This window comes from Oncorhynchus clarkii, chromosome 10, assembly GCF_045791955.1.
Source record: "Oncorhynchus clarkii lewisi isolate Uvic-CL-2024 chromosome 10, UVic_Ocla_1.0, whole genome shotgun sequence".
NCBI lineage: Eukaryota > Metazoa > Chordata > Actinopteri > Salmoniformes > Salmonidae > Oncorhynchus > Oncorhynchus clarkii.
In genome coordinates, this window is record NC_092156.1 from 252,625 (window position 1) to 277,611 (window position 24,987).

Sequence of the window (24,987 nt, forward strand, 5' to 3'; positions counted from 1 at the left end):
GGCTCACCCGTTGAGGGCGGGGTCTACATGGTTGTTCCTCATTTTCCCATCATGCTCCAGTCCACTCCTCACCGCCACATCCTGACACAGGTTACATTATTTATTTATTATTTATTATTAGTTTACTTTATTTTACTTCCAGCATTATTATTATTTGGTTCTGTAAAAACAACTAATATTAAAAACTCTGCTGGTACTTTGCTGTTACAATAAAAACATACATTTTAAATAAATAACACCCAACATATTTACACACACATATACAGTGCATTCGGAAAGTATTCATTTTGTTGTTACAGCTAAATTCTAAAATTGATTATAATAATTATTTTCCTTCATCAATCTACCCACAATACATCCATAATGACAAAGTGAAAACAGGTTTTAAGACATTTTTGCAAATGTATTGCTTTTTTACATAAGTATTCAGACCCTTTGCTATCAGAAACGAAATTGAGCTCAGGTGCATCCTGTTTCCATTGATCATCCTTGAGATGTTTCTACAACTTGATTGGAGTCCACTTGTGGTAAATTCAATTAATTGGACATTAATTGGACACACACCTGTCTATTTAAGATCCCACAGTTGACAGTGCATGTCAGAGCAAAAACCAAGCCAAGAGGTCGAAGGAATTGTATATAGAGCTCTGAGACTGGATTGTGTCGATTCTGTTTACCTTTATTTCACTAGGCAAGTCAGTTAAGAACAAATTCTTATTTTCAATGACGGCCTAGGAACAGTGGGTTAACCGCCTTGTTCAGGGGCAGAACAACAGATTTTTACCTTGTCAGCTCAGGGATTCGATCTAGCAACCTTTCGGTTACTGGCCCAACGCTCTAACCACTAGGCTACCTGCCGCCCCGATCTGGGGAAGGGTACCACATTTTTTTTGCAGCATTGAAGGTCCCTAAGAACACAGTGGCCTCCATCATTCTTAAATGGAAGTAGTTTGGAACCACCAAGACTCTTCCTAGAGCTGAACACCCAGCCAAACTGAGCAATCAAGGGAGAAGGGCCTTGGTTCGGGAGGTGTCCAAGAACACAATGGTCACTCTGACAGAGTTTCTGGCCACTCTACCAGAGTTCTGTGGAGATGGGAGAACCAGAAGGACAACCATCTCTGCAGCACTCCAGCAACTGGCCTACCTGGTTAAATAAAGGTGAAATAAAACATTTAAAAATGTAATAATCCGTTCACCCACACCGCGTCTTACAAAGACACGGCGGTTGGAACCAAAAATCTTCAATTTGGACTCCAGACCAAAGGTCAAATTTCCACCGGACTACACTTTCCACTTCACAATAACAGCACTAATAACTGACGGGGCAGCTCTAGTAGGGCCGAAATTTGAAGATCCTAAGACGGTGCCATTTTGAATGTAGAATGGCCTTACTGAATAGCTCAGTGACTTTCAAAATGGCACCGTCTTAGGATGCCACCTTTCTAACAAGTCAGTTCTTCAAATTTCGGCCCTACTAGAGCTGCCCCGTCAGTTATTAGTGCTGTTATTGTGAAGTGGAAACATCTCGGAGCAACAACGGCTCAGCCGTAGGCAACATAAGCTCACAAGACAGGACCGCTGAAGTGTGTGGCGTGTAAAATCATCTGTCCTCAGTTGCAACACTCACTACCGAGTTCCAAATTGCCTCTGGCAGTCCGACGGACAAATCTGGGTTTGGCCAATGTTTGTCTATGGAGATTGCATGGCTGTGTGCTCAATTGTATACACCTGTCAGTACCAGGTGTGGCTGAAATAGCCAAATCCACTGTTTTGAAGGGGTGTCCACATACATTTGTATATATAGTGTATATATAAGTGTTTTATTTTTCATAAATGTTTTACAAATGTTCGAATTTTTGTTCCACTTTGAGTGGAAGAGTATTTTATGTAGATTGTTGACATAACATTTTTTTTAAAGACAATGAAATGCATTTTAAACCCACTTTGTAATAAAATGTGGTAAGTCAAGGGGTGTGAATACTTTCTGAAGGCACAGTATAGAACATAATATCCATATATATTCCAGTGTGTTTGACCCCTGACCTGTACTCTGATTGGACGGGCCAGGTCCTGTTTCCGCCTCAGCCTGTCCTTCTCCACCTGCAGCTGCTGCCTGCGCTTGGTTACCACTGTCGCAATGCCAACCGGGTCAGAGGTCAGGGTTGAGGGCTTCACCTGGGCTACAGCACTCTGGACTGGAGGGAGGACAGGGTCAGAGGTTAGGGGGGGAGACAGGGTCAGGGAGGGTCAGGTTAATGTCAGGGAGGGAGACAAGGTCAGGGGTTAATGTTAGGGAGGGAGACCGGGTCAGGGATTAATGTTAGAGAGGGAGACAGGGTCAGGGGTTAATGTTAGGGAGGGAGACAGGGTCAGGGGTTAATGTTAGAGAGGGAGACAGGGTCAGGGGTTAATGTTAGAGAGGGAGACAGGGTCAGGGGTTAATGTTAGAGAGGGAGACAGGGTCAGGGGTTAATGTTAGAGAGGGAGACAGGGTCAGGGAAAGAGACCGGGTCAGGGATTAATGTTAGGGAGGGAGACAGGGTCAGGGGTTAATGTTAGAGAGGGAGACAGGGTCAGGGGTTAATGTTAGGGAGGGAGACAGTGTCAGGGTGTGTGTGACTGTTAGGGAGTGTCTTATCTACCAGTTGTTCCTGTTTAACCAGACTGTTCTCTCTGGCCTTAAGGCAACTCTCCCTCTCTGTTTCGGTCTCTCGCCCCCCCCCCCCTCTCTCGCGCCCTCCCTCCGTCTCGCGCCCTCCCTCCCTGTCTGTCTGTCTCTCCTTCCCTCCCTGTCTGTCTCTCCTTCCCTGTCTGTCTCTCCTGCCCTGTCTGTCTCTCCTTCCCTCCCTGTCTGTCTGTTTGTCTGTCTCTCCTTCCCTGTCTGTCTGTCTCTCGCTCCCCCCCTGTCCGTCTCTCGCACCCTCCCTGTCTGTCTCTCCTTCCCTGTCTGTCTGTCTCTTCTTCTCTGTCTGTCTGTCTGTCTCTCCTTCCCTGTCTCTGTCTCATTTTGAACAAGCATATCTCCTGTGCTGTTTGAGCTGCAGTCATGACATGTTGTACATATATAGAGCATTCGGAAAGTATTCAGACCCGTTGACTTTTTCCACGATTTGTTATGTTCTAGCCTTACTATAAAATGTATTAAATTGTTTTCTCCCCGCACCAATCTACACAAAATACCCCATAATGAGAAAGCAAAATCTGTTTTTCAGAAATGTTAGCAAATGTAAAAAAAAATAAAAAAATATTACATTTACATAAGTATTCAGACCATTTACTCAGTGCTTTGTTAAAGCACCTTTGGCAGCAATTATAGACTTGAGTCTCCTTGGGTATGACGTTACAAGCTTGGCACACCTGTATTTAGGGAGTTTCTCCCATTATTCTCTTCAGATCCTCTCAAGCGCTGTCAGATTGGATGTTGACCTTAGCTGCCCAGCGATTTTCATGTTCGATCAGGTTCAAGTCTGGGCTATGGCTGGGCCACTCAAGGACATTCAGAGACTTGTCCCGAAGCTACTCTTGCGTTGTCTTGGATGTGTGTTTAGGTTCGTTGTCCTGTTGGAAGATGAACCTTCACCCCAGTCTGAGGTCCTGAGCGCTCTGGAGCAGGTTTTCATCAAGGATCTCTCTGTTCTTTGTTCCGTTCATCTTTCCCTCAATCCTGACTATTCTCCCTATCCCTGCCTCTGAAAAACATCCCCACAGCATGATGCTGCTACCACCATGATTCACCGTAGGGATGGTGCCAGGTTTCCTCCAGACTTGATGCTTGGCATTCAGGCCAAAGAGTTTAATCTTAGTTTCATCAGACCAGAGAATCTTGTATCACATTGTCTGAGTCCTTCAGGTGCCTTTAACTGAGGAGTGGCTTCTGTCTGGCCACTCTACCATAAAGGCCTGATTGGTGGAGTGCTGCAGAGATGGGAGAACATTTCAGAAGGACAACCATCTCCACAGAGGAACTCCGGAGGTCTGTCAAAGTGACTATCGGGTTCTTAGTCACCTTCCTGACCAATACCCTTCTCCCCCGATTGCTCAGTTTGGCCGGGCAGTCAGCTCTAGGAAGAGTCTTGGTGATTCCAAACTTCTTCCATTTACGAATGGAGGAGGCCCCTGTGTTCTTGGGGACCGTCAATGCTGCAGAATGGAGGAGGCCACTGTGTTCTTGGGGACCGTCAATGATGGAGGCCACTGTGTTCTTGGGGACCGTCAATGATGGAGGCCACTGTGTTCTTGGGGACCGTCAATGATGGAGGCCACTGTGTTCTTGGGGACCGTCAATGCTGCAGAATGATGGAGGCCACTGTGTTCTTGGGGACCGTCAATGCTGCAGAATGATGGAGGCCACTGTGTTCTTGGGGACCTTCAATGATGGAGGCCACTGTGTTCTTGGGGACCTTCAATGCTGCAGAATGATGGAGGCCACTGTGTTCTTGGGGACCGTCAATTCTGCAGAAATGTTTTGGTACCCTTCCCCAGATCTGTGCCTTGACACAATTCTGTCTCGGATCACTACGGACAATTCCTTCGACCTCATGGTTTGGTTTTTGAATACTTATGTAAATAAGGTATCTGTTTTTTTTAATTGTTAATACATTTGCAAAAATGTCAAAAAATCTGTTTTCATTAAGGGGGATTGTGTGTAGATTGATGAGGATAAAAACAAAATCAATTTTAGAATAAGGCTGTAAAGTAACAAAACGTGGAAAAAGTCAAAGGGTCTGAATACTTTCCAAATGCACTATATGCAGCCTCTCATAAGCAACAGGTTTCCCATAAGGACCTACAAGCACCGCCCATTAGATGTTCTACTAATTAGTCACCCAGCAGACTTTGAACAAGCCGCCCTGCTTGCCCTATTTTGACAGAACATGGGTTCTTTTTACAAAAATACACTCATTGGCCCAAGGGGGGCGTTATAGTAACACAACATAAGTCTGAATAATTTTCACTAGCGAAGGGGGCATGTTTACTGTTGCCCATAGAACATGAGAACGTATTAGCATGGGCAGCGCCATTGCAGGCTTCCACCATTTTTATGTAGTCAACTGGGTGGCTTTACCTTCATTGGCTGATCCCTCCAGGTGACCCTGCTGGTCATGTCCAAATCAAACTTTATTTGTCACATGCGCCGAAGTATAGACCTTAGCATTAAAATGCTTACATTGCCCTTAACCAACAGTGCAGGTCATGAAGAGTTAAGAAAATATTTACCAAATAAACTAAAGTAAAAAATTATAAAAAGTAACGCATAATAACAAGGCTATTTACAGGAGGTACCGGTACCGAGTCAGTGTGCGGGGGTACAGGTTAGTTGAGGTAATTTTTACATGTAGGTGGGGGTGCATAGATAATAAACAGCGAGTAGCAGCAGTGTAAAAAACAAATGGGGGGGGGGGGGGGGGGGGGGGGCGGGTCAATGTAAATGGTCCAGGGGTCATTTGATTAATTGTTCAGCAGTCTTATGAGGGTAGAAGCTGTTAACTTGTTGGCGCACCAATCCCTTTAGCGGGATCATTTTCGTCAACATCCGCTGAATTGCAGAGCACAAAATTCAAATTAAATTACTACAAATATTACATTTTCATGAAATCACAAGTGCAATATACACAGCTTAGCTTGTTGTTAATCCACCTGGCGTGTCAGATTTCAAGCGTTTATGTAAGGACATCTCTCTCAGCAGACAAAACATTACAAACAGCTAGCAGCAAAGTAGATTGGTCACGAAAGTCAGAAAAGCAATACAATTAATCGCTTACCTTTGATGATCTTCGGATGGTTGCATTCACGAGACTCCCAGTTACACAATAAATGTTCCTTTTGTTCCATAAAGATTATTTTTATATGCAAAATACCTCCATTTGGTTGGCGCGTTTTGTTCAGTAATCCACAGGCTCGAGCAGTCACGACGGGGCAGAAGAAAATTCCAAATGATATCCGTAAAGTTCGTAGAAACATGTCAAACATTTTTTATAATCAATCCTCAGGTTGTTTTTACAATAAATAATCGATAATATTTCAACCGGACCGTAGCTTTTTCAATAGGAAAGAGAGAGAAAATGTCTGCTCCAAGCTGTTGCGCATGCAAAACTCTGCTGGCACCCAGCCATCCACTGACGCGATGCGATTGTTCTCGCTCATTTTTCAGAATAAAAGGCTGAAACTATGTCTAAAGACTGTTTACACCATGTGGAAGCCATAGGGAAAGGAATCTGGTTGCTATCCCTTTAAATGGAGGGAAGGCATGCAATGGAACAGGGAGCTTTCAAAATAAGAGGCACTTCCTAGTTAGATTTTCCTCAGGTTTTCACCTGCAATATCAGTTCTGTTATACTCAAACACAATATTTTGACCGTTTTGGAAACTTTAGAGTGTTTTCTATTTTAATCTGACAATTATATGCATATTCTATCTTCTGGGCCTGAGAAATACGCAGTTTAATTTGGGTACGTTTTTCATCCAAACATCAAAATACTACCCCCTACACTCAACAGGTTAAGGAGCATTTTGGTCCTAGATTTGGCTCGCCGGTACTGCTTGCCGTGCGGTAGCAAAGGAAACGGTCTATGACTTGGGTGACTGGAGACTGACAATTTTATGGGCTTTCCTCTGACACCGCCTATTATATAGGTCCTGGATGGCAGGAAGCTTGGCCCTAGTGATGTACTGGGCTGTATGCACTACCCTCTGTAGCGCCTTACAGATGCCGAGCAGTTGCCAAACCAGGTAGTGATGCAACAGGTCAGGATGCTCTCGATGGTGCAGCTGTAGAACTTCTTGATCTGGGGACCCATGCCAAATCTTTTCAGTCTCCTGAGGGGGAATAGGTTTTGTCGTGCCCTCTTCACAACTGTCTTGGTAGGTTTGGACCATGACAGTTCGTTGGTGATGTGGACACCAAGGAACTTGAAACTGTCGATCCGCTCCACTACAGCCCCGTTGATGAGAATGGGGACCTGTTCGGGCTGCCTTTTCCTATAGTTCATGCTCAGCTCAATTGTCTTGCTCACACTGAGGGAGAGGTTGTTGTCCTGGCACCACACAGCCAGTTATCTGACCTCCTCCCAATAGGCCGTCTCATCGTTGTCGGTGATCAGGCCTACCACTGTTGTGTCGAAAGCAAACTTAATGATGGTGTTGGAGTCGTGTTTGGACACGCAGTCGTGGGTGAACAGGGAGTACAGGAGGGGACTAAGTACACATTCCTGAGGGGCCCCAGTGTTGAGGATCAGTGCGGCAGACATGTTGCCTACCCTTACCACCTGGGGGCGGCCCCATCAGGAAGTCCAGGATCCAGTTGCCGAGAGAGGTGTTTAGTCCCAGGGTCCTTAGCTTAGTGATGAGCTTCGTGGGCACTATGGTGTTGGACACTGAGCTGTAGTCAATGAACAGCATTCTCACATAGGTGTTCCTTTTGTCCAGGTGAGAAAGGGCAGTGTGGAGTGCGATTGAGATTGCGTCATCTGTGGATCTGCTGGGGCGGTATGCAAATTGGAGTGGGTCTAGGGTGTCCGGAAGGATGCTGTTGATGTGAACCATGACAAGCCTTCCAAAGCACTTCATGGCTACAGACGTGAGTGCCACAGGGCGGTAATGATTTAGACAGGTTAACTTCGCTTCCTTGGGCACAGGATCTATGGTGGTCTGCTTGAAACATGTAGGTATTACAGACTCAGTCAGGGAGAGGTTGAAAATGTCAGTGAAGACACTTTCCAGTTGGTTTGCGCTTGCTTTGAGTACATGTCCTGGTAATCCGTCTGGCCCTGCGGCTTTGTGAATGTTGACCTGTTTAAAGGTCTTGCTCACATCGACTACCGAGAGTGTTATCACACAGTCATCCAGAACAGCTGGTGCTCTCGTGCATGCTTCAGTGTTGCTTGCCTCAAAGCGAGCATAAAAAGGCATTTAAGCTCGTCTGGTAGGCTCGCGTCACTGGGCAGCTCGGGTTTACCTTTGTAATCCGTAATAATTTTCAAGTCCTGCAATCTTACTGTTGTATTGACGCTCTGCTTGTTTGATGGTTCGTCTGAGGGCATAGCGGGATTTCTTATAAGCGTCTGGATTAGTGTCCCGCTCCTTGAAAGCAGCAGCTCTAGCCTTTATGGCAGCGGTACAATCAGTAAAATGATACAAATATCTTTGCTCCTGATGTGCACCCCTAAAATGATACAAAACAGCCAAAGTGCACTGGAAAAAACAATACAGAGGGAAGAAACAATGCAGACAGACGGAAGAACAATGCAGACGGAGTACAATGCAGACGAGGTGACAATGCAGACAGCAAGACAATGCAGACGGAGGGACAATGCAGACAAATTTAAAAGAGATCTAGATTAGGGAATGTTTGGTAGGACACATTTAAAGAGAGATCTAGATTAGATCTCTCTGTGACATCCTCTATAACCACTGGGATTCTCTGTCTCTCTCTGTGGTTGTGAGTTGGTGGTGACCTAACATAATCGCTTGTGGAGCTTTCGCTGTAAAGCATTTTGAAATCAGACACTGTGGCTGGATTAACGAGAATTGTATCTTTAAAATGGTGCCTAATACTTGTATGTTTGAGAAATTTGATTTATGAGATTTCTGTTGATTTGTATTTGGCGCCCTGCAATTTCATTGGCTGTTGGCGGAACCCCAGTCCTAGACAGGTTCCTACCGCTTCCACTGGATGTCACCAGTCTTTGGAATTTGGTTGAGGTTATTCATTTGTGCAATGAAGAAGTGGGCCAACTAGGAACTGGGTAACACTTTTGTGAGTTGCGCAAGACGTGAAAAGTAGCTCTGGTTTGTTTATATTCCTGTATTGAACACAGATTGCCCCGTATACAATTTGATCGATTATTAATGTTTAAAAATACCTAAAGTTCTATTACAAAAGTAGTTTGAAATATTTTGGCAAAGTTTATAGGCAACTTTTGAAATATTTTGTAGTGATGTTGCGTTTTTTGTAAGCTGTTTTTTTCTGGATCAAACACACTTTATAAATGGACATTTTGGATATATATGGACGGAATTAATCGAACAAAAGGACCAATTGTGATGTTTATGGGACATATTGGAATGCCAACAAAAGAAGCTCGTCAAAGGTAATGCATGTTTTATATTTTATTTCAGCGTTTTGTGTAGCGCCTGCAGGGTTGAAATATGCTAACCCCTTTGTTTACTGCTGGTGCTATCATCAGATAATAGCTTCTTATGCTTTCGCCGAAAAGCATTTTTAAAATATGACATGTTGGCTGGATTCACAACGAGTGTAGTTTTAATTGAGTATCTTACATGTGTGATTTAATGAAAGTTTGAATTTTATAGTAAATCCAAAAGCGTGTTCAGTTCCAGTCGGATGAAAAGTTCAAAAAGTTATATTACAGGTCGAAGAAACTTGTCAAACTAAGTATAGAATCAATCTTTAGGATGTTTTTATCATAAATGATCAATAATGTTCCAATCAGAGAATTCCATTGTCTGTAGAAAAGCAATGGAACGAGAGATACCTCTCATGTGAAATGCGCGTGACTGAGAACGAGGCTGCTGGCAGACCCCTTAGTCAAACAGCTCCCATCCGGCCCCCCTTCACATGAGAAGCCTGAAACAACGTTCTAAAGACGGTTGACATCTAGTGGAAGTCTTAGGAAGTGCAACATAACATATCCCACTGTGAATTCGATAGGGGCTGAGTTCAAAAACTACAAACCTCAGATTTCCCACTTCCTGTTTGGGTTTTTTTCTCAGGTTTTTGCCTGCCATTTGAGTTCTGTTATACTCACAGACATCATTCAAACAGTTTTAGAAACTTCAGAGTGTTTTCCATCCAATACTAATAATAATATGCATATTTAAGCATCTGGGACTGAGTAGGAGACAGTTCGCTATGGGCACGCTATTCATCCAAAAGTGAAAATGCTGCCCCCTATCCCAAAGAAGTTAAAGTTAGTGAGGGAGATATGAGCCTCCAACTTCAGGGATTTTTGCAGTTTGTTCGAGTCATTGGCAGCAGAGAACTGAAAGGAAAGGCAACCAAAGGGGGAATTGGCTTTGGGGGTGACCAGTGAGACATACCTGCTGGAGAGTGTGCTACGGGTGGGTGTTGCTATGGTGACCAGTGAGCTGAAAAAAGGAGGTGATTTACCTAGCAAAGACTTATAGATGACCTGGAGCCAGTGGGATTGGAGATGAATATGAAGCGAGGGCCAGCCAATGAGAGCATACAGGTCGCAGTGGTGGGTAGTATATGGGGCTTTGGTGACAAAACGGATGGCACTGTGATAGACTGCATCCAATTTGTTGAGTGGAGTGTTGGAGGACATTTTGTAAATGACATCGCTGAAGTCAAGGATCGGCAGGATAGTCCGTTTTACGAGGATATGTTTGGCAGCATGAGTGAAGGAGGCTTTGTTGCGAAATAGGAAGCCGATTCTATATGTAATTTTGGATTGGAGATGCTTAATGTGAGTCTGGAAGGAGAGTTTACAGTCTAACCAGACACCTAGGTATTTATAGTTGTCCACATATTCTAAGTCAGAACCTGGTCAGGACGGGCGGGAGGGTGCGGGTTGCAATGGGTTGAAGAGCATGCATTTAGTTTTACAAGCATTTAAGAGCAGTTGGAGGCCATGGAAAGAGTGTTGTATGGCGTTGAAGCTCGTTTGGAGAATTTGTTAAGACAGTGTCCAAAGAAGGGCCAGAAGTATACAGAATGGTGTCGTCTGCGTAGAGGTGGATCAGAGAATCACCAGCAGCAAGAGTGACATCATTGATATATACAGAGAATGGGATTCAAAATGGTCGGTGATCTGTTTGTTCACTTTAGAAAAGGCAGGGGTGGCCTTAGAAATAGGATAGATATAGTTCGGTAACAGTTTGGGTCTAGAGTGTCTCCCCCCTTGAAGAGGGGGATGACCGTGGCCGCTTTCTAATCTTTAGAAAGAAAGATTAAGAGAGGTTAAACAAGCTAGTAATAGGGGTTGCGACAATGGCGGCGGATACTTTTAGGAAGAGAGGGTCCAGATTGTCTAGCCCAGCTGATTTGTAGGGATCCAGATTTTGCAGCTCCTTCAGGACATCAGCGGTCTGGATTTGGGTGAAGGAGAAGTGGGGGAGGCTTGGGCCAGTTGCTGCGGGGGGTACAGAGCTGTTTGCCGGGGTAGGAGAAGCCAGGTGGAAAGCATGGCCAGCCGTAGAGAAATGCTTATTGAAATTCTCGATTATTGTAGATTTATCGGTGGTGACAGTGTTTCCTAGCCTCAGTGCAGTGGGCAGCTGGGAGGAGGTGTTCTTATTCTCCATGGACTTTACAGTGTCCCAGAACTTTTTGGAGTTTGTGCTACAGGATGCAAATTTATGTTTGAAAAAGCGAGCCTTTGCTTTCCTAACTGACTGTGTATATTGGTTCCTGACCTCCCTGAAAAGTTTCATATCGCGGGGACATTCGAAGCTAATGCAGTACGCCACAGGATGTTTTTGTGCTGGTCAAGGGCAGTCAGGTCTGGAGAGAACCAAGGGCTATATCCGTTCTTAGTTCTACATTTTTTGAACGGGGCATGCTTATTTAAGATTGTGAGGAAAGCACTTTTAAAGAATAACCAGCATCCTCTACTGACGGGATGAGGTCAATATCCTTCCAGGATACCCGGGCCAGGTCGATTAGAAAGGCCTGCTCGCTGAAGTGTTTTAGGGAGCGTTTGACTGTGATGAAGGGTGGTCGTTTGACCGCGGACCCATTACGGATGCAGGCAATGAGGCAGTGATCGTTGAGATCCTGGTTGAAGACAGCAGAGGTGTATTTAGAGGGCAAGTTGGTCAGGATGATATCTATGAGGGTGCCCATGGTTACGGATTTAGGGTTGTACCTGGTAGGTTCCTTGATGACTTGTGTGAGATTGAGGGCATCAAGCTTAAATTGTAGGATGGCCGGGGTGTTAACCTTTTTGGGATAGGGGGCAGCATTTTCACTTTTGGATGAATAGCGCGCCCAGAGTGAACTGCCTCCTACTCTGTCCCAGATGCTAATATATGCATATTATTAGTATTAGTATTTGATTAGTATTGGATAGAAAACACTGAAGTTTCTAAAACTGTTTGAATGATGTCTGTGAGTATAACAGAACTCATATGGCAGGCAAAAACCTGAGAAAAATCCAACCAGGAAGTGGGAAATCTGAGGTTTGTCGTTTTTCAACTTAGCCTCCATTGAAGATACAGGCTGATATTAGTTACAGTGGGGCAAAGAAGTATTTAGTCAGCCACCAATTGTGCAAGTTCTCCCACTAAAAAATGAGAGGCCTGTAATTTTCATCATAGGTACACTTAAACTATGACAGACAAAATGAGAAAAAAATCCAGAAAATCACATTGTAGGATTTTTAATTTATTTATTTGCAAATTATGTTGGAAAATAAGTATTTGGTCACCTACAAACAAGCAAGATTTCTGGCTTTAAGAGGCTCCTCTGTCCTCCACTCGTTACCTGTATTAATGGCACCTGTTTGAACTTGTTATCAGTATAAAAGACACCTGTCCACAACGTACAACAGTCACACTCCAAACTCCACTACGGCCAAGACCAAAGAGCTGTTAAAGGACACCAGAAAAAAATTGTAGACCTGCACCAGGCTGGGAAGACTGAATCTGCAATAGGTAAGCAGCTTGGTTTGAAGAAATCAACTGTGGGAGCAATTATTAGGAAATGGAAGACATACAAGACCACTGATAATCTCCCTCGATCTGGGGCTCCACGCAAGATCTCACCCCGTGGGGTCAAAATGATCACAAAAATCCCAGAACCACACGGGGGGACCTAGTGAATGACCTGCAGAGAGCTGGGACCAAAGTAACAAAACCTACCATCAGTAACACACTACGCCGCCAGGGACTCAAATCTTGCAGTGCCAGACGTGTCCCCCTGCTTAAGCCAGTACATGTCCAGGCCCATCTGAAGTTTGCTAGAGAGCATTTGGATGATCCAGAAGAAGATTGGGAGAATGTCATATGGTCAGATGAAACCAAAATAGAACTCTTTGGTAAAAACTCAACTCGTCGTGTTTGGAGGACAAAGAATGCTGAGTTGCATCCAAAGAACACCATACCTACTGTGAAGCATGGGAGTGGAAACATCATGCTTTGGGGCTGTTTTTCTGCAAAGGGACCAGGACGACTGATCCGTGTAAAGGAAAGAATGAATGGGGCCACGTATCGTGAGATTTTGAGTGAAAACCTCCTTCCATCAGCAAGGGCATTGAAGATGAAACGTGGCTGCGTCTTTCAGCATGATAATGATCCCAAACACACCGCCCGGGCAACGAAGGAGTGGCTTCGTAAGAAGCATTTCAAGGTCCTGGAGTGGCCTAGCCAGTCTCCAGATCTCAACCCCATAGAAAATCTTTGGAGGGAGTTGAAAGTCCGTATTGCCCGGCAACAGCCCCAAAACATCACTGCTCTAGAGGAGATCTGCATGGAGGAATGGGCCAAAATACCAGCAACAGTGTGTGAAAACCTTGTGAAGACTTACAGAAAACATTTGACCTTTGTCATTGCCAACAAAGGGTATATGACAAAGTATTGAGATAAACTTTTGTTATTGACCAAATACAGTGCCTTGAGAAAGTATTCGGCCCCCTTGAACTTTGCGACCTTTTGCCACATTTCAGGCTTCAAACATAAAGATATAAAACTGTATTTTTTTGTGAAGAATCAACAACAAGTGGGACACAATCATGAAGTGGAACGACATTTATTGGATATTTCAAACTTTTTTAACAAATCAAAAACTGAAAAATTGGGCGTACAAAATTATTAAGCCCCCTTAAGTTAATATTTTGTAGCGCCACCTTTTGCTGCGATTACAGCTGTAAGTCGCTTGGGGTATGTCTCTATCAGTTTTGCACATCGAGAGACTGACATTTTTTCCCATTCCTCCTTGCAAAACAGCTCAAGCTCAGTGAGGTTGGATGGAGAGCATTTGTGAACAGCAGTTTTCAGTTCTTTCCACAGATTCTCGATTGGATTCAGGTCTGGACTTTGACTTGGCCATTCTAACACCTGGATATGTTTATTTTTGAACCATTCCATTTTAGATTTTGCTTTATGTTTTGGATCATTGTCTTGTTGGAAGACAAATCTCTGTCCCAGTATCAGGTCTTTTGCAGACTCCATCAGGTTTTCTTCCAGAATGGTCCTGTATTTGGCGCCATCCATCTTCCCATCAATTTTAACCATCTTCCCTGTCCCTGCTGAAGAAAAGCAGGCCCAAACCATGATGCTGCCACCACCATGTTTGACAGTGGGGATGACGTTGGGGATAACGTTTTGCATTGTTGCCAAAAAGTTCAATTTTGGTTTCATCTGACCAGAGCACCTTCTTCCACATGTTTGGTGTGTCTCCCAGGTGGCTTGTGGCAAACTTTAAACGACACTTTTTATGGATATCTTTAAGAAATGGCTTTCTTCTTGCCACTCTTCCATAAAGGCCAGATTTGTGCAATATACGACTGATTGTTGTCCTATGGACAGAGTCTCCCACCTCAGCTGTAGATCTCTGCAGTTCATCCAGAGTGATCATGGGCCTCTTGGCTGCATCTCTGATCAGTCTTCTCCTTGTATGAGCTGAAAGTTTAGAGGGACGGCCAGGTTTTGATAGATTTGCAGTGGTCTGATACTCCTTCCATTTCAATATTATCGCTTGCACAGTGCTCCTTGGGATGTTTAAAGCTTGGGAAATCTTTTTGTATCCAAATCCGGCTTTAAACTTCTTCACAACAGTATCTCGGACCTGCCTGGTGTGTTCCTTGTTCTTCATGATGCGCTCTGCGCTTTTGACGGACCTCTGAGACTATCACAGTGCAGGTGCATTTATACGGAGACTTGATTACACACAGGTGGATTGTATTTATCATCATTAGTCATTTAGGTCAACATTGGATCATTCAGAGATCCTCACTGAACTTCTGGAGAGAGTTTGCTGCACTGAAAGTAACGGGGCTGAATAATTTTGCACGCCCAATTTTTCAGTTTTTGATTTGTTAAAAAAGTTTGAAATATCCAATAAATGTCGTTCCACTTCATGATTGTGTCCCACTTGTTGTTGATTCTTCACAAAAAAATACAGTTTTATATCTTTATGTTTGAAGCCTGAAATGTGGCAAAAGGTCGCAAAGTTGTAGGGGGCCGAATACTTTCGCAAGGCACTGTACTTATTTTCCACCATAATTTGCAAATAAATTCATTAAAAATCCTACAATGTGATTTTCTGGATTTTTTTTCTCATTTTGTCTGTCATAGTTGAAGTGTACCTATGATGAAAATTACAGGCCTCTCATCTTTTTAAGTGGGAGAACTTGCACAATTGGTGGCTGACTAAATACTTTTTTGTCCCACTGTATGTTTCACTTCCCAAGGCTTCCACTAGATGTCAAATGTATTTAGAACCTGTTTTGAGGATTCTACTCTAAAGGAGGGGCTCATTAGGGCTCTTTGAGCGAGTGGTCTGGCAGAGTGCCACAGCCTCGGTCTGGCATGCTCACGTGAAAGGTAGCTACGTTCCACTTAATTTGTACAGACAAAGGAATTGTCCGGTTGGAACATTAATGAAGTGTTATGTTAAAAACATCCTAAAGATTGATTCCATACTTAGTTTGGCATGTTTCTACGGGCTGTAACGGAACTTTTGAAACTTTTCGTCGGACGTTCGGCACGACCTGAAAGCGCTTTTGGATTTGTTTACCAAACGCCCTAACAAAAGAAGATATTTGGACATAACTAATGGACATTATCAAACAAATCAAACATTTATGGTGGAACTGGGATTCCTGGGAGTGCATTCTGATGAAGATCATCAAAGATAAGTTAATATTTAAAATGCTATTTCTGAGTAATGGTGGGTATCTTTTTGGCTGCTTTGTTGTCTAAAGGCTGTACTCAGATTATTGCATGGTTTTCTCTCCGTAAATTTAAAAAAAAATCTGACACAGCGGTTGCACTAAGGAGAAGTTTATCTAAAGTTCCATGTATAATAGTCATATCTTAATCAATGTTTATTATGACTATTTCCGGAAATTGATGTGGCTCTCTGCAATATCACCGCATGTTCTACTGAACTGTGGCTGGATTAACGAGAATTTTATCTTTAAAACGGCGTAAAATACTTGTATGCTTGAGGAATTTTAATTATGAGATTTTTGTTGTTTGAATTTGGCGCCCTGCACTTTCACTGGCTGTTGCGGGGGGGTTCCGCTAGCGGTCCTAGACAGGTTAAGCATGTCCCTGTTTAGGTCACCTAACAGTACGAGCTTTGAAGATAGATGGGGGGCAAGCAATTCACATATGGTGTCCAGGGCACAGCTGGGGGCTGAGGGGGGTCTATAATAAGCGGCAACAGTGAGATACTTGTTTCTGGAGAGATGGAAAGTAGAAGCTCAAACTGTTTGGGCACAGACCTGAAAAGTAAGACAGAACTCTGCAGGCTAACTCCGCCCCCTTTAGCAGATGTCTTGACGGAAAATGTTGTACGGAAATTTCTGAATTTTTGTTGGCCTTCCTACTGTGACCTAGGTGTGGGTCTCTCTGTCTCTTGCTCGCTCTTTCTCAGTGTCTCTCTCTCTCTCTCTCTCATTACTGTTACCTAGGTGTGGGTCTAACCAGGAGGTGGTCTTGGTGATGTGGTTGATGTAGTAGACCTCTCCTTCAGGAGTCACTGCCTGTTCCCAACCCTCTGGGAGGGGGCCTGGAGCAGACACACAGGACAGAGGGAGGCATGGAGATAAAGGAGAGCACTACTTTTAGTGGTACTGTCAACAAGAATGAAATATAATCAATTAATACAAAATGTAAGGAGAGAAAAAGACAGAGACAGAGACAGACAGAGACAGAAAGAGACAGACAGATCAGAGAGACAGACAGAGAGAGACACAGAGACAGAAACAGACAGATCAGAGAGACAGAGAGAGAGAGAAAGACAGAGAGAGAGACACAGAGACAGAAACAGACAGATCAGAGAGACAGAAACAGACAGAGAGATAGAGAAAGAGAGACAGAGACAGCGAGAGAGAGACAGCGAGACAAACAAACAGACAGAGAGAGAGAGACAGACAGACGTGACAGACAGACAAGCAGAGACAGCGAGAGAGAGAGAGACAGCGAGAGAGAGAGACAGCGAGAGAGAGAGACAGCGAGAGAGAGAGACAGCGAGAGAGAGACAGGCAGATAGAAAGAGAGAGTGACAGACGGAGAGAGAGAGAGACAGCGATGGACAGACAGAGACGGAGAGAGAGAAAAAGAGGGTGGTACCTGTGTTGGAGCTGGTGTTACTCTGTGTGTGTGTGTTGGGTGCAGGGTGTGCGAGGGTGTGTGTGTGTGGCGGGGGAGCAGAGAGCAGGTGGGCCGCTGCGTTGGTCTGGAGATGGGAGAGACGGGGGTCATGCCATGTGGTCGTCTGGTCCAGGTGACTACACACACACACACACACACACACGCGCACGCACGCACGCACGCACACACACACACACACAAAAAAAGTTAGGAAACAGTAGAGGATGTAGATTTCTGAGCCATAATTGGTTGTTGGTTAGCCAGTCAGATTGGTTAGTGTTGTTTCTCCACGTGAGGTTTTTCCCTAACAGGCTTCCGTAGTCTGCTGCAGTTTAGGATCTGGTTTAACCTGCTGATTTAGGACTGGTTTTACCTGCCACACAGAGATACCTACTTGAGGAAGTAGCACTGTCCTGAGGGAGTCTTGGTCATCTCCCAGCCCGGAGGGAGGGGCACGTCGTCAGGGAGCGGCTGTGTTGCCATGGCACTGGTTGCTGGGGCAGAAAGGGCATTGATGGGGAGCGAGGCGGGAGAGGAGTGGGCACGCACATGATGAGGTGTCAGAGACCCAACAATGGTCCCATCTGAACTGGCCTAGACAGACACACAAGCACACATTTAGATCAGTGTCTAGGGGCAAGTTCAAATGATTGAGGTCTGATGGTCCAATGTGTGGAACACTAGTCTGTGGCGACCTAAATGCCAGAACAGACAAGACCCTGACACCCTCAGCACACAGGGGGACAAACACCTACCTGGAGGTGACAGCATTCCCTCCCCCATATGCCCCCCTAGGCACAACTATGACAACATAGTCAACAAAAACAGGTCACAACTCATGCAGTTCTGTCGCACGCTGGGTATGTACATAGTCAATAGGCTTCGAGGGGACTCCTATGGTAGGTACACCTATAGCTCATCTCCTGGCAGTAGTACTGTAGACTACTTTATCACTGACCTCAACCCAGAGTCTCTCAGAGCGTTCACAGTCAGCCCACTGACACCCCTATCAGATCACAGCAAAATCACAGTCAACTAGAACAGAGAAATACTCAATCATGAGGAATCAAAGCCAAAGGAACTGAGTAATATTAAGAAATACTATAGATTGAAGAAATGTAGTGTGGAAACCTACCAAAAACCAATTAAGCAACAACAAATTCAATCCCTTCTAGACAACTTCCTGAACAAAACGTTCCGCTGTAATAGTGAAGGTGTAAACTTGGCAGTAGAAAACCTAAACAGTATATTAGACCTTTCAGCTTCCCTATCAAATCTAAAAATCTCAAATAGAAAACCGAAGAAAATGAACAACAATGACAAATGGTTTGATGAAGAATGCAAAAATGTAAGAAAGAAATTGAGAAACCTACCCCAACCAAAAATAGAGTGTTCCTAGGCCGTCATTGAAAATAAGAATTTGTTCTTAACTGACTTGCCGAGTCAAATAAAGATCAAATAAATCCGTGTCTCATTGCACGGTGCTTCCTCCGACACATTGGTGCGGCTGGCTTCCGGGTTGGATGCATGCTGTAAGAAGCAGGACAAAATACAAACCCATAAAGGCCAATGAAATGATGAAATAATAAATTCCAATTGGCTATACTTAAACTCTTTGGCATCTTCCCCAATATTTGGAACAAAGGACACCCCAATCCACAAAATGGAGACAAACTTGACCCCAATAACTACCATGTGTCAACAGCAACCTTGGGGAAATCATCTGCATTATCATTAACAGCAGACTTGTACATTTCCTCAGTGAAAACAATGTACTGTACTCAAATTGGCTTTTTACCAAATTATCGTACGACAGACCACGTATTCACCCTGCACACCCTAATTGACAAACAAACAAACCAAAACAAAGGTAAAGTGCTTTGTTGATTTCAAAAAAGCCTTCGACTCAATTTGGCATGAGGGTCTGCTATACAAACTGATGGATAGTGGTGTTGGGGGAAAAACATAACATTATAAAATTAACCACAAAACAAGTATGTGGTTAAAACTGGCAAAGAAAACACACATTTCTTTCCACAGGGCTGTGGGTTAAGACAGGGAATTAGCTTAAGCCCCACCCTCTTCAACATACAGTTGAAGTCGGAAGTTTACATACACTTAGGTTGGAGTCATTAAAACTCACTTTTCAACCACTCCACAAATTTCTTGTTAACAAACTATAGTTCTGTCAAGTAGGTCAGGACATCTACTTTCTGCATGACACAAGCAATTCTTCCAACAATTGATTATTTCACTATATAATTCACTGCATCACAATTCCAGTGGGTCAGAAGTTTACATGCACTAAATTGACTGTGCATTTAAACAGATTGGAAAATTCCAGAAAATTATGTCATGGCTTTTGAAGCTTCTGATAGGCTAATTGACATCATCTGAGTCGATTGGAGGTGTACCTGTGGATGTATTTCAAGGCCTACCTTCAAACTCTGTGCCTCTTTGCTTGACATCATAGGAAAATCAAAAGAAATCAGTCAAGACCTCAGAAAAAAAATGGAGACCTCCACAAGTCTGGTTCATCCTTGGGAGCAATTTCCAAACGCCTGAAGGTACCACGTTCATCTGTACAAACAATAGTACGCAAGTATAAACACCATGGGACCACGCAGCCGTCATCCCGCTCAGGAAGGAGACGCGTTCTGTCTCCGAGAGATGAACATACTTTGGTGCGAAAAGTACAAATCAATCCCAGAACAACAGCAAAGGACCTTGTGAAGATGCTGGAGGAAACAGGTAAAGTATCTATATCCACAGTGAAATGAGTCCTATGTCGACATAACCTGAAAGGCCGCCCAGCAAGGAAGAAACCACTGCTCCAAACCCACCATAAAAAAGCCAGACTATGGTTTGCAATTGCACAAGGCGACAAAGATCATACTTTTGGAGAAATGTTCTCTGGTCTGATGAAACAAAAATAGAACTGTTTGGCCATAATGACCATCGTTATGTTTGGAGGAAAAAGGGGGAGGCTTGCAAGCTGAAGAACACTATTCCAACCGTGAAGCACGGGGGTGGCAGCATCATGTTGTGGGGGTGCTTTCTGCAGGAGAGACTGGTGCACTTCACAAAATAGATGGCTTCATGAGGCAGGAAAATTATGTGGATATATTGAACCAACATCAGTCAGGAAGTTAAAGCTTGGTCACAAATGGGTCTTCCAAATGGACAATGACCCAAAGTATAATTCCAAAGTTGTGTCAAAATTGCTTAAGGACAACAAAGTCAAGGTATTGGAGTGGCCATCAGAAAGCCCTGACCTCAATCCTATAGAAAATTTGTGGGCAGAACTGAAAAAGCGTGTGTGTGCAAAGAGGCCTACAAACCTGACTCCGTTACACAAGCTCTGTCAGGAGGAATGGGCCAAAATTCACCCAACCTATTGTGGGAAGCTTGTGGAAGGCTACCTGAAACGTTTGACCCAAGTTAAACAATTTAAAGGCAATGCTACCAAATGCTAATTGAGTGTATGTAAACTTCTGCCCCACTGGGAATGTGATGAAAGAAATAAAAGCTGAAATAAATCACTCTCTCTACTATTATTCTGACATTTCACATTCTTAAAATAAAGTGGTGATCCTAACTGACCTAAAACATGGAATTTTTACAGGGATTAAATGTCAGGAATTGTGACAAACTGAGTTTAAATGTATTTGGCTAAGGTGTATGTAAACTTCCGACTTCAACTGTATATATCAACGAATTGGCGAGGGCACTAGAACAGTCTGCAGCACCCGGTCTCACCCTGCTAGAATCTGAAATTAAATGTCTACTGTTTGCTGATGATCTGGTGCTTGTGTCACCAACCAAGGAGGGCCTACAGCAGCACCTAGATCCTCTGCACAGATTCTGCCAGACCTGTGGCCTCATTTATAAAACTGTGTGGAGGATTCACAAAACACAGAAAGTGCTCATGCACAAAAATATTCTGATTTAGAAAAGTGCACACGCATGTCCCATGTCGGTTTCCCTTTATAAATCACAATCAACTCCAAATTTGGCGCATGTGAGCGAGTGTCTTGTCCCACCATTTTAACGCCCATAGTTAACTATAAATAGTCAGTGAAATGCCCCTAATTAATATTCATCCTTACTGACTGCATGACGACAAATCCCGACAAAGGCAAAAATAAATAAAATAAATTTGCCCAGTGTGAAATGGAAGTTCTTGTAGAGGAGGTTGAAAAAACAAAAATATATATAGTTTGGTGAACAGAGTGTGGGCGTTAGAGTGGCAGCATGTGGCGGACGCTGTGAACGCTGATGGCTCAGAAGGTCGGACCCTCTCAGAAATAAAAGAAGAAGTGGTCCGACATAAAAGCAGAGGCCAATAAGGCGTATAGCCTCTTACACAGACAGGGGTGTTTGTGCCACGGGAGGGGGAAAGGGGACAACGGAGCTCAACCCCCTTGATGAGCGACTTGCCGGTATTATAGGGGAATCCCTCCTGAGCGGAGTAGCGACGGAGGTGGAGGGGGTCACGGACATTCAACATGCACCGGATGATCCAGGTATGTAATTAGTATTCCCTAGTTTGAAAAGAGTAAACCAAAAGCATTCAAGTTGTGTTTAAACATTTATTTACACAAACAATGTTCTATTGTTTTTAGTCGCTGCGTGTTCCAGCGGGGTCGGAGTTGAGTGTTCCAGCGGGGTCGGAGTTGAGTGTTCCAGCGGGGTCGGCGGGGCTGCAGCTGAGCAGGAGCTGAGTGTTCCAGCGGGGTCGGAGCTGAGTGTTCCAGTGGGGTCGGAGTTGAGTGTTCCAGCGGGGTCGGAGTTGAGTGTTCCAGCGGGGTCGGCGGGGCTGCAGCTGAGCAGGAGCTGAGTGTTCCAGCGGGGTCGGAGCTGAGTGCGCCCAGCCCCAGCGTCTCCACTGCACCTCGTGCATCACAACCCTCCAGCGGCCGTGTCCTTACAGATGCAGTCCTGCAAACGCAAAGAGACGCCATTGACGCTATTAACGAGGTTACCAAGGAGTTGAAGTGGGACAGGCACGGCTTGGTTTCTGCGGGTGCTTCTCTGTAAAGCTGGGCCAACTACAGCACAGAGATCCAGGAGAACAGCTCTTGGTAATCGGAACCGGCTCATAAACTGCTGTAGATTACTGTGCATTATAGAACGCTGCTGTAGATTACTGTGCATTCTAGAACACTGCTGTAGATTACTGTGCATTCTAGAACACTGCTGTAGATTACTGTGTGTTACGCACGCCTCTATGAAGAGGGAACGCAACACCCTGCTACAACTAAACTCTCCTAGAAGTGAAAGAGGTATAGGCGTGAATAAGGATGACAACAGGCAGAATGTGGTACCGTTTACAAGGACTTTATTCCTTTACACGGTAATATGGGAAAAAGGGGCTGGACGGAACCAAAGCAAAGAAAGTAAATCTCAAAGCCCCCCCTCTCCTATCTTACCTGCCTAACCAATACTTACCTAATTTAGCACCACCTGGTGCCCTAACCAAAATACAGGGGGTGGTCCGCCCAGGTCTTACCTATTGTGCCTAGACAATGAATATACTACGGGTATATGTATGCGGGGTCAGCTCTCCAATTAGCCATGGAGTCGACCAATCAGCTGCTTGAGGGATTTCAGGAAGCCATTTCATGAAATAAACACATGCAAATACACAAACTACAACACATAAACTGGGGAACGTAACACTGTGCATTTTCAAGATTAAGCTAATTTTCCTCATACATTTCAAACAAACAGACAGCTCCCGAGTGGCACAGCGGTCTAAGGCACTGCATCTCAGTGCTAGAGGTGTCACTGGTTCGATTCCAGGCTGCATCACAACCGGCCATGATTGGGAGTCCCATAGGGCGGCTCACAATTGGCCCAGCGTGGTCCGGGTTAGGGTTTGACTGGGTTAGGGGTCCTCCGTTTTCAACTGGCCTTCTAGACAGAGTTGCAAAGAAAAAGCCATACTGGCCAACAAAAAGGGAAGATTAAGATGGGCAAAAGAACACAGACAATGGACAGAGGAACTCTGGCTGGAAGGCCAGCATCCCGGAGTCGCCTCTTCACTGTTGACGTTGAGACTGGTGTTTTGAGGGTACTATTTAATGAAGCTGCCAGTTGAGGACTTGTGAGGCATCTGTTTCTCAAACTAGACACTCTAATGTACTTGTCCTCTTGCCCAATTGTGCACCGGGGCCTCCCACTCTTCTTTATATTCTGGTTAGAGACAGTTTGCGCTGTTCTGTGAAGGGTGTAGTACACGGCATTGTATGAGATCTTCCGTTTCTTGGCAATTTCTCACATGGAATATCCTTCATTTCTCATAACAAGAATAGATTGACGAGTTTCACAAATGCTCCAGATACTCAACTAGTCCAAAGGAGGACAGTTTTATTGCTTCTTTAAATCAGAACAATAGTTTTCAGCTGTGCTAACATACTTTCAAAAGTGTTTTACCCCTTTTTTCTCCCCAATTTCGTGGTATCCAATTGTTTAGTAGCTACTATCTTGTCTCATCGCTACAACTCCCGTACGGGCTTGGGAGAGACGAAGGTTGAAAGTCATGCGCACTGCCGCACTGCTTCTTAACACAGCGCGCATCCAACCCGGAAGCCAGCCGCACCAATGTGTCGGAGGAAACACTGTGCACCTGGCAACCTTGGTTAGCGTGCACTGCGCCCGGCCCGCCACAGGAGTCGCTGGTGCGCGATGAGTCAAGGATATCCCTACCGGCCAAGCCCTCCCTAGCCCGGACGACGCTGGGCCAATTGTGCGTCGCCCCACGGACCTCCCGGTCGCAACAGAGCCTGGGCGCGAACCCAGAGTCTCTGGTGGCACAGCTGGCGCTGCAGTACAGCGCCCTTAACCACTGCGCCAACCGGGAGGCCTCAAAAGGGTTTTCTAATGATCAATTAGCCTTTTAAAATGATAAACTTGGATTAGCTAACACAACGTGCCATTGGAACACAGGAGTGTTGGTTTGATAATGGGCCTCTGTACGCCTATGTAGATATTCCATAAAAAATCTGCCGTTTCTAGCTACAATAGTAATTTACAAAATTATCAACCGATTATGATTTTTCAACGCTGATACCGATTAATCGCCCGATTTTTTACACTTATTTGTAATAATGACAATTACAACAATACTGAATGAACACTTATTTTAACTTAATATAATACATCAATAAAAGAAATGTAGCCTCAAATAAATAATGAAACATGTTTAATTTGGTTTAAATAATGCAAAAACAAAGTGTTGGGGAAGAAAGTAAAAGTGCAATATGTGCCATGTAAGAAAGCTAACGTTTAAGTTCCTTGCTCAGAACATGAGAACATATGAAAGCTGGTGGTTCCTTTTAACATGAGTCTTCAATATTCCCAGGTAAGAAGTTTTAGGTTGTAGTTAATATAGGATTTATAGGACTATTTCCCTCTATACCATTTGTATTTCATTAACCTTTGACTATTGGATGTTCTTATAGGCACTTTAGTATTGCCAGTGTAACAGTATAGCTTCCGTCCCTCTCCTCGCTCCTCCCTAGGCTCGAACCAGCAACACAACGACAACAGCCACCCTCGAAGCAGCGTTACCCATGCAGATCAAGGGGAACAACCACTCCATGTCTCAGAGCGAGTGACGTTTGAAATGCTATTAGCGCGCACCCTGCTAACCATTTCACATTGGTTACACCAGCCTCA

General features: G+C 44.4%; 1 protein-coding gene across 1 annotated transcript in view; it reads right to left on the reverse strand.

Moving 5' to 3' along the window:
- Positions 1–24,987, reverse strand: part of LOC139417897 (transcriptional coactivator YAP1-like) — a 33,163-nt gene that overhangs the window by 4,485 nt on the left and 3,691 nt on the right. Inside the window, exons 2-6 of the mRNA XM_071166881.1 lie at positions 17,699–17,898; positions 17,284–17,441; positions 16,619–16,720; positions 2,047–2,198; positions 8–81 (exon numbers count right to left, since the gene is read on the reverse strand). Of these exons, the coding sequence (XP_071022982.1) occupies positions 8–81; positions 2,047–2,198; positions 16,619–16,720; positions 17,284–17,441; positions 17,699–17,898 (686 nt within the window). The remainder of the gene's footprint in view (positions 1–7; positions 82–2,046; positions 2,199–16,618; positions 16,721–17,283; positions 17,442–17,698; positions 17,899–24,987) is intronic.